This window comes from Podarcis tiliguerta (genome assembly GCF_965153285.1).
Source record: "Podarcis tiliguerta genome assembly, chromosome: 18".
NCBI lineage: Eukaryota > Metazoa > Chordata > Lepidosauria > Squamata > Lacertidae > Podarcis > Podarcis tiliguerta.
The window spans coordinates 2,201,238-2,217,528 of NC_139551.1; the positions used below are offsets into that span (position 1 = coordinate 2,201,238).

At 49.6% G+C, this 16,291-nt stretch overlaps 1 protein-coding gene across 1 annotated transcript in view; it reads left to right on the top strand.

Moving 5' to 3' along the window:
* The window catches only part of LOC310668307 (protein unc-13 homolog A), a 115,823-nt gene that overhangs the window by 5,692 nt on the left and 93,840 nt on the right, over positions 1–16,291 (top strand). Inside the window, exons 2-6 of the mRNA XM_083421392.1 lie at positions 9,414–9,443; positions 10,187–10,286; positions 11,349–11,466; positions 12,821–12,944; positions 14,523–14,596. Of these exons, the coding sequence (XP_083277518.1) occupies positions 9,414–9,443; positions 10,187–10,286; positions 11,349–11,466; positions 12,821–12,944; positions 14,523–14,596 (446 nt within the window). The remainder of the gene's footprint in view (positions 1–9,413; positions 9,444–10,186; positions 10,287–11,348; positions 11,467–12,820; positions 12,945–14,522; positions 14,597–16,291) is intronic.

Consider the following 16,291-nt stretch of genomic DNA (forward strand, 5'->3'; position numbering starts at 1 on the left):
AATCTGCTATTTCTGGCACCGAGCCTAACACTTGACACCGCATGGAAATCAGAGCTGTTAATTGTAAGGCCCGGCTGACGGTACACAAGCTTGCAAGGATTTGTGATGCGTGGTGAAAGTGGGGGGAAATAAATAGAACTCTCCTTTGCAGCTGCCTCCTGCATTTTTTAAAATTAGGGCATCGCCCCCACGCCTCAAGATGCAGAGGCACACAGCTGAAATCTCAGCATTGTCTCCCGCCTCGAACGACACACATGGAAAAGGTGTGGTTGGGTTTTTTTGGGGAAGGGAAGGTCTGAAGGAGGAGCGGATGTGGCTCCAGCCTCTAGAATTGGCAGGGGAAGAAGTCGTAGATTCATTGAACCCCCAAAGGGACCCATGAGGGTCATCTAGTCCAACCCCCCCCCTTTGCAATGTAGGAATCGCAGCTGGAGAATTTTTGGCAGATGGCCAGCAAATCTCCACTTCAAAACCGCCAAGGACGGAAAGCCAGCCGTCTCCCAAACAAGTCTGTTTTACTGTTCATAGAATCCTAGAGTTGGAAGAGACCACAAGGGCCATCGAGTCCAACCCCCTGCCAAGCAGGAAACACCATCAGAGCACTCCTGACATATGGTAGTTGAACGTTGACAAGCTGGAAGGTTGGTTCAGAAGGGTGACCAAGATGGTCGAGGGCAGGGTCAGCAAACTTTTTCAGCAGGGGGCCGGTCCACTGTCCCTCAGATCCAGTGGGGGGGCCGGACTATATTTTGAAAATAAATGAACTAATTCCAATGACCCACAAATAACCCAGAGATGCATTTTAAATAAAAGGACACATTCTAATCATGTAAAAACATGCTGGTTCCCGGACCGTTCGTGGGCCAGATTGAGAAGGCGATTGGGCTGGATCTGGCCCCCGGGCCTCAGTTTGCCGGATGGATCAATCCGTTTTGCATTCCATTCTATGGGAAAGCGCACCTTGGTTTTGGAACGCTTTGGTTTTGGAGAACCATGTCACCGCTGTAAATTCGTCCGGCATGACTTATTTTTGAGGAACACATGCTGGGGCTTAGCAAAGTCCTTTTCTAAGTGCTCACATTTTGTTGTTGTTTAGTTGTTTAGTCGTGTCCGATTCTTCGTGACGCCCTGGACCAGAGCACGCCAGGCCCTCCTGTCTTCCAGTGCCTCCCGCAGTTTGGTCAAACTCATGCTGGTAGCTTCAAGAACACTGTCCCACCATCTCGTCCTCCGTCGTCCCCTTCTCCTTGTGCCCTCCATCTTTCCCAACATCAGGGTCTTTTCCAGGGAGTCTTCTCTTCTCATGAGGTGGCCAAAGTCTTGGAGCCTCAACTTCAGGATCTGTCCGGGCCTTAGGTTGCTGACTCATGGTCAAGGGTCTGGAAACCAAGCCTGATGAGGAACGGTTGAAGGAGCTGTGTATGTTTAGCCCGGAAAAGAGGAGACTGAGAGGAGATAGGAGAGGCATTTTCAAGTGTATAAAGGTTAAAAATACATTAAAACACCAGTCATTAAAAACTTCCCTAAACAGGGCTGCCTTCAGATGTCTTCTAAATGTCAGATAGTTGTTTATTTCCTTGACATCTGATGGGAGGGCACCACCACCAAGAAGGCCCTCTGCCTGGTTACCTGTAACCTCACTTCTCCCAGGGAGGGAACTGCCAGAAAGCCCTCAGAGCTGGACCTTAATGTCTGGGTTGAACGATACTATGATCAATTCACACTTCTGGTCCATTTTTCAAAGCATTTCCTAGCCTTATCCGGGGGTGCCGATACTCGAACCCAGGGCGTTCTGCGTGCAAAGGTGGACACTCCAACACAGCCTTTTGCTGGATTAAATGTACCCCTGACGTGCAATTTTAGAAATCTGCCAAATGAAACGACGGAGACTTATTCCCCATGCGTCGTTCCCTCTGGCAGCGAGCAAGAGTTCAGAATTAGGGGGGAGAAACTGGGGTGCCCCATTGATCCCTGAAGGCACCGCTCCCTGTCAGATATATTGGTGCCGCAACCATTAAGCTTAGATCAGAAACCCCAAGCCGCCCTGTTCCTTCTGTTTCACATGACAATTTGTTCTGAGCTTAAAATGGATCTAACATTTCCCTGCCAGGCGATTTTGGCTTTGAAATCTACCCAGCTATTGTTAAGCAGAGTGGGCGAGTTGCTGAAAATAATAGCTGGCCCGGCATGAAAAGACCAGGAAAGGTTTCAGGGGGTTAAACACATACAGCCTGTTCAAGCTTTATATTATTTTCTATTTGATTGGGAACCGCCAGAAGGCCCTCGGTGCTGGACCTCAGTGTCCGGGCTGAACGATGGGGGTGGAGATGCTCCTTCAGATCTACTGGGCCGTCTAGGGCTTTCAAGGTCAGCACCAACACTTTGAATTGTGCCCAGAAACGTACTGGGAGCCAATGCAGGTCTTTCAGAACCGGTGTTATGTGGTCTCGGCGGCCCCTCCCAGTCCCCAGTCTGGCTGCCGCATTCTGGATTAGTTGTAGTTTCCGGGTCACCTTCACAGGTAGCCCCATGGAGAGTGCATTGCAGTAGTCCAAGCGGGAGATAATCAGAGCATGCACCACTTTGGCCAGACAGTCTGCGGGCAGGGAGGGTCTTATCCTGCGTACCAGATGGAGCTGCCCTGGACACAGAATTGACCTGCACCTCCATGGACAGCTGTGAGTCCAAAATGACCCCCAGACTGTGCGACCTCTGCCTGGCTCCCTGCACAACCTCTCATCTCGCAGGGAGTGGACCGTCAGAAGGCCCTTGGAGCTGGACCTCAGTGTCCGGGCTGAACAATGGGATTGGAGAGGCTCCTTTACGTATACTGGGCTGAGGCCGTTTAGGGCTTTCAAGGTCAGCACCAACACTTTGACTTGTGCTTGGAAACGTCCTGGGAGCCAGTGTAGGTCTTTCAGGACCGGTGTTATGTGGTCTTGGCGTCCGCTCCCAGTCCCCAGTCTGGCTGCCACATTCTGGATTAGTTGCAGTTTCCGGGTCACCTTCAAAGGGAGCCCCACGGAGAGTGCATTGCAGTAGTCCAAGCGGGAGATAACCAGAGCATGCACCACTCTGGCCAGACAGTCCGCTTAGCATCATAGAGTTGGAAAGGACCGCAAGAGTCATCTAGTCCAACCCTCTACAACGCAAGAATTTGCAGTCATCCCATACAGGGAACCGAACCTGCAACCTTGGCGTAATCAGCACCATGCTCTAACCAACTGAGCTATCCAGATTTGCCAACTCAGGTTGGTGGAACGGTCCTTAAACTGGCCTGAACGGACCAGCCTCTGTTGACGGCTGGGCTTCTCCAGTCGACTGTTTTTGGGAAACAGAAGGATCCTGAGACCCAGGCATGGCAGATTTTTTGCAATCTGAGCTTCCAGAGAGATAGATCCCTACCACATTTTTGTGGGGCTTCATGAAATGGCCTTGTGTCCTCTCGCTTCTAAGTACAGAGAGAGAGAGAGAGAGAGAGAGAGAGAGAGAGAGAGAGAGAGAGAGTGTCGGCATGTCGGCAGCCACATGCCATCTGCAAGTGAAAAGCGAGGAGATTAAAAATAGTTCTGTTAAATGTGAAGGCTTTAAGAGGCAGAATCTAGCAGAGAAGGGAATAAAGGAGCTTTCACAGTAGCAGCAAGAGAGGGAGGTAGAGGAATAAGAACATTTTGGTGTGTGTTTTTTATTATAAAACATTTCCATCCCACTGTTCTGCCAAGCAATGGTGCAGTGAGCAGACCTCTTCGAAATGGAATTAAACCCATTTTCTGTGGCGTCCTGGGGTGCCTTGAAGGATTGTCAGTTGAAAAGTGTTCCTGGATTCATTGGGAAAAAAATCTGGTAACCTCACACCAAATTCCATCTCTTCCTGTAGATCCTGCTAGATTTCTGGAACGGCCTCTTGCGTTGTATGAAAGGCAGAGAAAATCGGGGAAACGGAATAAACTGTTGTGTAGATGCAGCCCTGATCTAACCTAATTTGCACCTATCTCAACCAATCCCTGCTCCTGCCAACCTAGCAGTTCAAAAGCACATCAAAGCGCAAGTAGATAAATAGGTACCGCTCTGGCGGGAAGGTAAACGGCGTTTTCGTGCGCTGCTCTGGTTCGCCAGAAGCAGCTTGGTCATGCTGGCCACATGACCCGGAAGCTGTACGCTGGCTCCCTCGGCCAATAAAGCGAGATGAGCACCTCAACCCCAGAGTCGGCCACGACTGGACCTAATGGTCAAGGGTCCCTTTACCCTTTACCTTATAGCATATCTCTCTGCACCTGTTTTTGTTTTTGGTTTTTTTTGCAAATCCCTCTCCCTCTCCTGTCTCCAAAAAAAACACACACACCTATATCACACCCACTCTCTTCCCGCAATTGTTTGACTCTCCCCTTCACACAACCCACATTACACGACCTGTAGGAATGACCAGTTCCGCCCGTTCCATCTCTTTACCATTCCAGAGTTGGACTGTATGTCAGTTTCTGTCTCTCCCAAATTCTGGTGAACTCAGAATTCCCAAAGCAATTCTCTCCCCCCCCCCAACTGGCCCTGAATAAACCCATTTGAATTATTTAATTTAATATATATCATTATCTAAATGTAATATATATCATTATCATCCCAGTAGTGATGTATGGAAGTGAGAGCTGGACCATCAAGAAGGCTGATCGCCAAAGAATGGATGCTTTTGAATTCTGGTGCTGGAGGAGACTCTTGAGAGTCCCATGGACTGCAAGAAGATCAAACCTCTCCATTCGGAAGGAAATCAGCCCTGAGTGCTCACTGGAAGGACAGATCCTGAAGCTGAGGCTCCAAGACTTTGGCCACCTCAGGAGAAGAGAAGACTCCCTGGAAAAGACCCTGATGTTGGGAAAGATGGAGGGCGCAAGGAGAAGGGGACGACAGAGGACGAGATGGTGGGACAGCGTTCTCAAAGCTACCAGCATGAGTTTGACCAAACTGCAGGAGGCAGTGGAAGACAGGAGTGCCTGGCGTGCTGTGGTCCAGGGGGTCACAAAGAGGCGGACACGACTAAACGACAACATCTAAAAGGGAGTGTGCGTGCTGTAAAACCATTAAGTTCAGACATGGAGAAGGACCTCACGGCACCCCTATGGGGCAAACATTGGCACCTCCCTTAAATCACGGTGGTTGGGAGCTGTGCCCGAAGTTGGTGATATTTCTTGATGCGGGCAGAATATCTCGTCGAGTCAACAGAGACGGCGGCAGAGACAGGACACCTGTTCCGTGGGTGGCTCCATATTTCGCTCAGCGCCCGGTGTTTTTTTGTTTTTTTGCTCCAGCCTCCTTCCTCTTCTCTGGAAGGAGACGAGCCTGGAAAAGCAACAACAATGTTTTCTGGCCTTCTGGAATCGAAACCATTCTGTACGTACCAGCGTCCTAGTCCAATCTGGAGCCTCGTGGAGGAAGGCAGGTTGAGGCGAATCAGCACCACGGAGAGCTCCAGCTGAGCCACTTGCACAAAGGCACCAAGGCAAGGGCCATTTTAGTGGTCCCTGCTATCAAACTGGGTGCATCGTGGCAGTGGTGTAACACACCCAAGACCTCTTGGGGGCCTCCTATTTCACAAATACAAGATGGGTGACACCTGGCTTGAGAGCAGTACATGTGAAAAGGATCTAGGAGTCTTGGTTGACCACAAACTTGACATGAGCCAACAGTGTGACGCGGCAGCTAAAAAAGCCAATGCAATTCTGGGCTGCATCAATAGGAGTATAGCATCTAGATCAAGGGAAGTAATAGTGCCACTGTATTCTGCTCCGGTCAGACCTCACCTGGAATACTGTGTCCAGTTCTGGGCACCACAGTTCAAGAAGGACACTGACAAACTGGAACGTGTCCAGAGGAGGGCAACCAAAATGGTCAAAGGCCTGGAAACGATGCCTTATGAGGAACGGCTAAGGGAGCTGGGCATGTTTAGCCTGGAGAAGAGGAGGTTAAGGGGGGATATGATAGCCATGTTCATATATATAAAAGGATGTCACCTAGAGGAGGGAGAAAGGTTGTTTTCTGCTGCTCCAGAGAAGCGGACACGGAGCAATGGATCCAAACTCCAAGAAAGAAGATTCCACCTAAACATTAGGAAGAACTTCCTGACAGTAAGAGCTGTTCAACAGTGGAATTTGCTGCCAAGGAGTGTGGTGGAGTCTCCTTCTTTGGAGGTCCTTAAGCAGAGGCTTGACAACCATATGTCAGGAGTGCTCTGGTGGTGTTTCCTGCTTGGCAGGGGGTTGGACTTGATGGCCCTTGTGGTCTCTTCCAACTCTATGATTCTATGAAACGCAATCGTTGACAAGTCCTACACCTGTCCATCATCACAGTCGTGTCAGCTCAAGGCCGATGGAGTCTTAAGGTTGGGGGTGGGAAGCTTTGCAAGCTAGTCTGTTCGGGTGGCTAAGGAGCTGCCCCACTAAGCTCAGTCTGCCTACAGCCAGCCCCCCACCTGTTGTAGTCTCATTGCTAAGCCACAAGTGCAGAGCTCTGGGACAGGAGTCCCTGTGCTGGTCCCGTGGGATAACTGTGAGGCGAGGTCCGAGTCCAGTCCGAGGTTGAGGGTGCGGTATGGAGGCAGTCTGTCAAAGCTTGAAGGTGGGTCCAAGGCAGGGAGTTGGGCGAGGTCAGGAGATCCAGCAGGACAGGGTGCAGGCAGGAACTGGCTGCCAACAACGTTGCTCCCGCAACTTGGGACTGGGGCTGGCTGGCTTTTATCTGCCCCAAGGCATAGGGCGGCCCCGGTCCACAGGTGACTCGCCTCTCCTGGCCTGGAGGCGAGCCCTCCTCCCACGAGAACCTAGTTCCCTCCGCCTCTCTGCCCTGAGCCTCTGCAGCCCAGGAGAGGCTGGAGGGTTACCGGACCCAGAGGCAACCTCCGCTTCCCCTGACGGGGCTGAGAGTGGAGCACCTGCAGGCAATGGGTCCTCCATCACCTCAGGAGCCAGAGCAGACTTAGTTGGTGCCTGCACCTGAGGATCTAGCACAGGTGAGGACCCTTCAGGCTCAGGCCCCAGCCCCGGCTCAGCTGGTTCTGGAGGCGGGGACTCCTGTGCAGGCTGGGATTCCTCGTTCAGCCTCCGAGTCCGAATCCCAGGCCATCACAGTCCCTCTTGCAGGGAGGGAACCGCCAGAAGGCCCTTGGAGCTGGACCTCAGGCTGAACGATGGGGGTGGAGATGCTCCTTCAGGGATACCGGGCCGAGGCTGTTTAGAGCTTTAAATGTCAGCACCAACCCTTTGAATTGTGCTTGGAAACGTCCTGGGAGCCCATGTAGGTCTTTCAGGACCAGTGTTATATGGTCTTTGTGGCCACTCCCAGTCACCAGTCTAGCTTCCACATTCTGGATAAATTGCGAAGGCACCTATGAGGCTGCTGGCTGTGGTTCCATGGGCCTTGGTTTTGTGGACTCTAGTTTGTTCATTCATTCATGATTCCAATATCTCACCCTTCCTCCCATCCGGAGCTCAGGGTGGCTAATGGCTGACAGGTTGAACAATCATACGCAGCAGCACATTGTTGAAACCACAAGCTCCTAACAGCAACAATTCGGCAGCGAATAATGTCAGGAAAACCACAGCTAAAAATAGTTCTCTCCTCCCCCCCTTTATACAAATGCCTGACTAGTAAAAAAATAATAAATTAAAATCTCTGGCTTCCGAGTGAGACACTTAGTCTAAGGTAGTACAATGGACAGCATTTCAGCACTATGGAGAGCTCTGAGTGAGACACTTATCTCTCAAAAAAACCACCACCACCCAGCTGGAATTTGAACACTGGTCTTCCACGCTACAACTGCCTCATTTACCTTAGCTGGGTTGCAAAAAAATAATAATTCTTACTTCAGTGTAAAGATCACCACCAGCTACTTCTTTTTTTAAAAAAGGGAGTCTTTTTATATATGTGTCAAAAAAAAAAATCAACTAGTTGCATTATATTGTGCGTTTTATTTCGTCGGTCCGAGACTGTAGTGCTTAATTCATTCAAAAGCGAAGCGGAGTTGACAGCGTTCCAGAAGATGCGAGAGGAGAGAAAAGCTGGTTCAAACCAGTTCTGAGCCATTCAGGAGCGGAGGAGTTCAAGTGCGAGAGAGAATCCATCTTCCCACATGTTCCCCTCATTGCCCAGAGGCTGCGCGGCAATGCAAAATGCAATGTCACTCTGACGGCTCAGAAGTAGGTCACCAGATTTCTGGGAGCGAGGGAAATGGATTTAACCCAGTCCCTTAGCCAGCCGAGAATTAGGGCAAATAAACAGAGGAAGGAAGATCTGCCGGGTTCCTTTAAGACAGCGATGGGAAGAGTGCTGGGCCAATCAGTTGTTTCCCTTTTTTCTTCTTCTTTTAATCTTCAATGAATGGGAGAAGGCGTCGCCTTCAAAACACATCAGAGAAAATGTTGGTGAAATTCTCAGGGCTTCAGGTTGTGCTGGGTGCTGCGAGTGCCCTTGCTTATACAGTCGTACTTCAGAAGTCGAACGGAATCCATTCCAGAAGTCCGTTTGACTTCCAAAACGTTCGGAAACCAAAGCACTTGGTCTAAGGTAGCACAATGGACAGCTCCCAAGTCAGCAAGGCAGGGGGAGCGTTTCAGCACCATGGAGAGCTCTGAGTGAGACACCTCTTTCTATAAAAAAAAAAGAAGATTCTACTTTAGAATGTGCTACCTTAAACCAAAGCTCCTTCAGCCAATCAGAAGAGCCCGACGTTCTGCTTCCAAAAATCATTTGAAAACCAGAACACTCACTTCCGGGTTTTCGGCATTTGGGAACCAAGGCATTTGAGAACCAAGGCACCACTGTAATAATTAATAATATTAATAATAATAATAACAAAATTTTATTTATATCCCGCCTTCCCCAGCTGAAGCCGGGCTCAGAGCGGCTAACAACAGTAAAATGATAAAACATTCTAAAATCATTTCATTATAAAATTAATTCAAAACAGATTAATGGCAACCGTTGGGCTAGAGTTCTGTGAGGATTGCCAAAGGAGGGGGTCAGACTGTGCCTTGGCCAAAGGCCTGGCGGAACAGCTCCATCTTGCAGGCCCTGCGGAAAGATGTCAAGTCCCGCAGGGCTCTAGTCTCTTGTGACAGAGCGTTCCACCAGATCGGGGCCACAGCCAAAAAAGCCCTGGCTCTAGTTGAGGCCAGCCTAACCTCTCTGTGGCCCAGGACCTCCAAGATGTTTTTGTTTGAAGACCGTAAGTTCCTTTGTGGGACATACCAGGAGAGGTGGTCCCATAGGTATACGGAATATGCTTTGTGTATGGTTCTGTTTACACAGTCATGCGCTAGTTTGTACATATATTTATGATAAATCAATTTTAAAATCAAGTGAAAGAAAAAGAGAGCACATATTGAATGGTGCAACTAACCCTTCTGCTTTCTCCTTTTCCCTTCCAGTCAAGAAAGCCAAATTTGACGGCCCCCAAGGTGAGTCCTTCCTCTTCTCCTTGTTGTACCTGGACTGTTGAGAATGACTAGCCATTGCCCCCAGGGACGCGGGTGGCACTGTGGTCTAAACCTCTGAGCCTAGGACTTGCCGATCAGAAGGTTGGCGGTTCGATTCCAGCGACGGGGTGAGCTCCCGTTGCTCCTGCCCACCTAGCAGTTCGAAAGCACCTCAAAGTGCAAGTAGATCAATAGGTACCACTCTGGTGGGAAGGTAAACGGTGTTTCCGTGCGCTGCTCTGGTTCACCAGAAGCGGCTTAGTCCTGCTGGCCACACGACCCGGAACCTGTACGCCAGCTCCCTCGGCCAGTAAAGCGAGATGAGCGCCGCAACCCCATAGTCGGCCACGACTGGACCTAATGGTTAGGGGTCTCTTTACCTTGAACCATTGCCCCCACTTTGAGAGCCTTGTTGCTGCGGCTTAGCAGCAACCAACCGTTGGCTCGTCCAAGCCAGGACGCAATATCAGATGGGATTTCTGTCTTCCCATGTGCTTTCTTTGAGCAATAAGCTCTACCTTGTCAGAACAACCTACCCAGTTCAGGGCCATCTTAAGCATATCCGGCACTGTGGTGCAAAGATCCCTCAGACCCCTCCCCACATTCCCACTGTTGGGGCTGTTTATCATTCAGACAAAGGGCTTTTCTCTGACGGACACCGGTTCTCTTCTCTCTATCCACCTATCCTATTCTGTGTCCCTTCCCTCCCTCTCCTCCCTGTACAGAAAAATTCAACACGTACGTCACCCTCAAAGTCCAGAATGTGAAGAGCACGACGATAGCGGTGCGAGGAAACCTTCCATGCTGGGAGCAAGACTTCATGTTGTAAGTGGAGCTGCTCTCTAGCGCTCATTCGGAACAAACAGCAATCTGGGTTTCTGGCTGTTTCTTGCTGTTGGTTCTGGTTTGAAGCTCAATAGTGGGTCTCCTTGAGAAAGGAGAGAGGAAAGTGTGGATAGGGAGCCCTCAGTCTGCCTGTTGATTTTGCTTGGATAAATGCAATATTTGGAATGAGGTTATACAAAACGCCGTAGGCTATTCATATTTACATATGTATTAAGATAGCAATATCAATGTATGGGTTAAGGTATTTTGTGTGTGTGTTTTCTTTCTTTCTCTACACATTTTGGTGCCTTTTTATTTTTATTTATATCACTTTATTTCTTTATAATTTAAAACTTTCCCATAAAATATGACTTTTAGAAGACATCTGAAGGCAGTCTGTTTAGGGAAGTTTGATGTTATATTCTGTTGTGAGCCCTTTAGAGATTTTTCAACAAATTTGGTGAACTTTGCTAAAACCGAACCAGTTCATTTCAAGCGCTCAGAGAACAGAAGTGACAGATTTACGTATAAGCTAAACAAGCTATAGCTTAGGGCCCCACTCTCTTGGGGCCCCCCAAAAAATTTAAAGGGGAAAAAACCCTGGATGTACATTTCCAAAATATAAGATAAAAAACAAATGAAATAAAACCTACATGCAGCAATGGTGTTTTGTGTTGTGTAGGCTCCTAGTAAGTCATGGGCCCCGCCTGCTTGCCTGCTCCCTAAAATATCACTGCTTTGCTCCTTTCTATATATAGGGTGCCTACATTCTGCATGGACTGGTTACAGGGCAACATGGACAAATGGCTTGAGATACCTATTAGGTCCATAAATTGCCATATGGCATATATTCAACACCAAAAACAGTGGCCATTTGTTGTTGACAAAGGACAGCTGGACATATAAAGGGCCCCATGACCTTCAGGAGCTGAGGGCCTCATCAAACCTAAATCTGGCCCTGGAGAGGAGGGCGGGAAACCAGGGGCTTGTCCATATATTATTAAGGGATTGGCCGTTCCTGAGAACGGGCGCCGTGCAAATAAAACTACATTTCTCTTGCAGTGAAATCAACCGCCTGGACCTCGGGCTGACAGTGGAAGTGTGGAACAAGGGTCTAATTTGGGACACGATGGTGGGGACTGTGTGGATTCCGCTAAGCACGATCCGGCAATCCAACGAGGTGCGTGGAAACTCTGGGAATGTCCAGAGAGTCAGGAGAGGATATATTGTTTATTAATATCCATCCTAACTTGCACTAGCAAGTTCCTTTAATTAGCAGAGTTTTACATTCCCCTTTTAAATGCGGAGCGGATAACTGGTTGCAGGCTCGTGTGAGCCTCTCGCTATTAGGTTCCTGGTAAGTTCCCTTATGGGACGTGGGTGGCGCTGTGGGTTAAACCACAGAGCCTAGGACTTGCCGATCAGAAGGTCGGCGGTTCGAATCCCCACAATGACGGGGTGAGCTCCCGTGGCTCGGTCCCTGCTCCTGCCCACCTAGCAGTTCAAAAGCACGTCAAAGTGCAAGTAGATCAATAGGTACCGCTCTGGTGGGAAGGTAAACGGCGTTTCCGTGTACTGCTCTGGTTCACCGGAAGCGGCTTAGTCATGCTGGCCACATGACCCGGAAGCTGTACGCCGGCTCCCTCTGCCAGTAAAGCGAGATGAGCGCCGCAACCCCAGAATCGGCCATGACTAGACCTAATGGTCAGGGGTCCCTTTACCCTTTACCTTTAAGAAGAAGAGTAGAAGAAGAAGAGTTTGGATTTGATATCCCGCTTTATCACTACCCGAAGGAGTCTCAAAGCGGCTAACATTCTCCTTTCCCTTCCTCCCCCACAACAAACACTCTTTGAGGTGAGTGGGGCTGAGAGACTTCAAAGAAGTGTGACTGGCCCAAGGTCACTCAGCAGCTGCAGGTGGAGGAGCGGAGACTCTAACCCAATTCCCCAGATTACCAGACTACCGCTCTTAACCACTACACCACACTGGCTCTCCCTTATATCCCTCTTAAAAGAATAAACACGCCACAATCTTGTGTAAAGTATATAAAAGAGGTTTTACTCACATCATCAGTTCACAGTTGGATCCCTGAAGGCAGACTTGGTTACAAAGTATAAACATGTGGATCTATCCAGTGTCCTCTGTTAGCTAAAAGCCCAAAGCAGAACAATTCTAGCTAAAAAGCTGCTCCAACGACAGAGGAAGTCAAAGAGAGAGAGATGGCTGCGTGACTCATCCTTTTGTTACCTGGACAGGTAAGGCCACGCCCACCTCTAGTCACATGCAAAGGAAGGATGTCCCAGCCAGGAGGAATCGGGAAGTTTTCGACTGGCTGGACCAAACATTCCCCAGCATGGCCACTCTAGGAAAACAAGGAATGTTGTACTTGACTGCTACTTATAGATCACGTCCCACATTTTGCAATGGCTGGGCCAAACCTCTTTCTTCCATCCCAAACCTCTTTCTTCCATCCCAAACCTCTTTCTTCCATCTTCCATTCCAAAAAATGGCCAAACCTCTTTCTTCCATCCCAGGAGGGTCCGGGGGAATGGCTGACTCTCGACTCCCATGTCATCATGACGGACAATGAGATCTCTGGGACCAAGGACCCAACTTTCCACCGCATCCTTTTGGACACTCGCTTTGAACTCCCGCTTGGTAGGGAAGAAGGGATGGATTGGGTTGTAAAGTGGTGTGTGTGTGTGTGTGTGTGTGTGTGTGTGTGTGTACATGTACCCCAATTACAGTGGTACCTTGGTTCTCAAACTTGGTCCGTTCCAAAACCAAAGCGTTCCAAAACTGAGGCGCGCTTTTCCATAGAAAGCAATGCAAAACGGATTAATCCGTTCCAGACTTTTAAAAACAAACCTTAAAACAGCAATTTAACATGGATTTTACTATCTAGCGAGACCATTGATCCATAAAGCGAAAGTAATAAACCGTGTACAGTGGTACCTCGGGTTACGTACGCTTCAGGCTACAGACTCCGCTAACCCAGAAATAGTACCTCGGATTAAGAACTTTGCTTCAGGATGAGAACAGAAATCGTGCACCGGCAGCACAGCGGGAGGCCCCATTAGCTAAAGTGGTGTTTCAGGTTAAGAACAGTTTCAGGTTAAGAATGGACCTCCGGAACGAATTAAGTACTAAACCCAAGGTACCACTGTACTGCAGTCACACAATCAATCAACCAGTAGCTGAACTGGGTTCCACACAGTCACAAAAACAAAACAGAAAGAGCCACAAAAATGCAGAATAAATAGCAAAAGCAGACAGACCTCAGCCTAACACTCAAAACGGAAGTATAACACTCAAAACGGAGCATGTTCAGCTTCCGAAAAAGGTTTGCAAACTGGAACACTTACTTCCGGGTTTCCAGTGTTTGGGTTCCAAGTTGTTTGATTACCAAGGCGTTTCAGAACCAAGGGGCCGCTGTATTAGGGGTTTGCACGGCCTAGAGGTCGTGCAAAGTTTGGGTTGGCCACTGTGGGATAGCTCAGTCGGTTGAGCATGAGGCTCTAAACCTCCGGGCCGCGAGTTCAAGTCCCACCTCGGGCAAAAGTTTCCTGCAATAGCAGTGGGTTGGGCTGGATGAACCTAACGGTCCCATTCAACCAGTGGCGTAGCGTGGGGGGTGCAGGGGGGGCCAGCCGCACCGGGCGCAACATCTGGGGGTGGCGCGCGCTCGCACTCGCAGCTCTCTGCCCCTACCTGGCTCACTCACTCTCTCTCACTGCAGTGCTGGCTGTGCGAATCCGATCCGAGCCGCCGGGTCGCCGCCCACTGTGGAGGGGAGGGTGCCAGGCGTGCGGTGCGGTGCGGAGAGAGAGCGAGGGACTATCTGGGGGAGGGACAGTGCAGCGCAGGGGGGGGGCGCAAATTACTTGCCTTGCCCCGGGTTAGGGGGCGCAAATTACTTGCCTTGCCCCGGGTGCTGACAACCCACGCTACGCCACTGCTTTAAAATGTGGATCTACCACGTCTGCCCTTTCGGAAACTTCCGAAACAACAGGAGATGGTTGCGAGCGAAGGACGCCTGCCCTCACACAAGGAATAAACACGTCACTGCATTCAACTCTGATTCTAAGAGGTTACTGGGATCGATGGGGCTGTTTGGCTGATCCAGCAGCCCTCTTCTTAAGTTCTATATACGGTCCAGTCCAGGAAAGGCTTCTACCAATTGCATTTTTTCTTTTTTAATTCCGTCAACTGATTCTTCCCCTCTTTCCTGTGCAGATATACCTGAGGAGGAAGCACGCTATTGGGTCAAAGAACTTGAGAGGCTCAATGCGATGCGAGATCAGGATGATGTAAGTTTCTAAGTGTGTGTGTGTGTGTGTGTGTGTGTGTGTGTGTGTGTGTGTAACCTTGCGGCTGACCTTTAAAGCCCTAAACGGCCTCGGTCCAGTATACCTGAAGGAGCGTCTTCACCCCCATCGTTCTGCCCGGACACTGAGATCCAGCACCGAGGGCCTTCTGGCAGTTCCCTCCCTGCGAGAAGCCAAGTTACAGGGAACCGGGCAGAGGGCCTTCTCGGTGGTGGCGCCCGCCCTGTGGAACGCCCTCCCACCAGATGTCAGAGAGAACAACAACTACCAGACTTTTAGAAGACACCTGAAGGCAGCCCTGTTTAGGGAAGCTTTTAATGTTTGATCTATAACAGTACTTTAATATATTTTTTGGAAGCTGCCCAGAGTGGTTGGGGAAGCCCAGCGAGATGGGCGGGGTATAAATAAATTATTATTATTATTATTATTATTATTATTATTATTATTATTAGCCTTATCTGAAGCATGGATGCTTCTAGGCGGAGACCTGCTCATCCAGATTCCTTACTGGCTTTTAGCATTCATGGTCTTCTTACCAGCATGGTTGTGTTTCTGTGTGTGTTTTTTCCCTACTCAGACTAGACCTACTGAAATTAAGAGATCTAAGTTAGCCATATGGGACGCGGGTGGCGCTGTGGGTTAAACCACAGAGCCTAGGACTTGCTGATCAGAAGGTCGGCAGTTCGAATCCCCGCAATGACGGGGTGAGCTCCCATTGCTCGGTCCCTGCTCCTGCCCACCTAGCAGTTCGGAAGCACGTCAAAGTGCAAGCAGATAAATAGGTCCCGCTCCGGCGGGAAGGTAAATGGCATTTCCGTGCGCTGCTCTGGTTCGCCAGAAGCGGCTTAGTCCTGCTGGCCACATGACTGGAAGCTGTACGCCGGCTCCCTCGGCCAGTAAAGCAGCCAGGGGTCCCTTTACCTTTAAGATAGCCATGCCCATTGATTTCAATGGGCATGCCTTGTTTGTCTGAATAGGAGTAATGTTGGAGCCAAGCAATAGATTCAGAGGGTTAGTCTCCAACTATTTCCTGCTCAGACTAGACCCAGGCTAGGTCTAGTAAAGTTAAAGGGACCCCTGACCATTAGGTCCAGTTGTGGACGACTCTGGGGTTGCGGCGCTCATCTCGCTTTATTGGCCGAGGGAGCCGGCGTACAGCTTCCGGGTCGTGTGGCCAGCAGGACTAAGCCGCTTCTGGCACATGACGGAAACCAGAGTGCACGGAAACACTGTTTACCTTCCCGCCGGAGCGGTACCTATTTATCTACTTGCACTTTGAGGTGCTTTCGAACTGCTAGGTTGGCAGGAGCAGGGACCGAGCAACAGGAGCTCACCCCATCATTGCGGGGATTCAAACCGCCGACCTTCTGATCGGCAAGTCCTAGGTTCTGTGCTTTAACCCACAGCGCCACCCACGTCCCTAATGTAGTTGAGTCCCCAGTTAAAATTAAGAGACACAAAAACCTGGACGATTCCTAATGCAGGCCAATCGGAATTCTAAATATGAGCAATTGCATGAACTTTTGTTACATTTTAATGACATGTTATTTTTATGAGATGTTTTGTGATTGTGTTTTCTTTAATACAGTGGTACCTTGGTTCTCAAATTTAATCCGTTCTGGAAGTCTGTTCCAAAACCAAGGTGCACTTTCCCATAGAAAGGAATGCAAAAGGGAT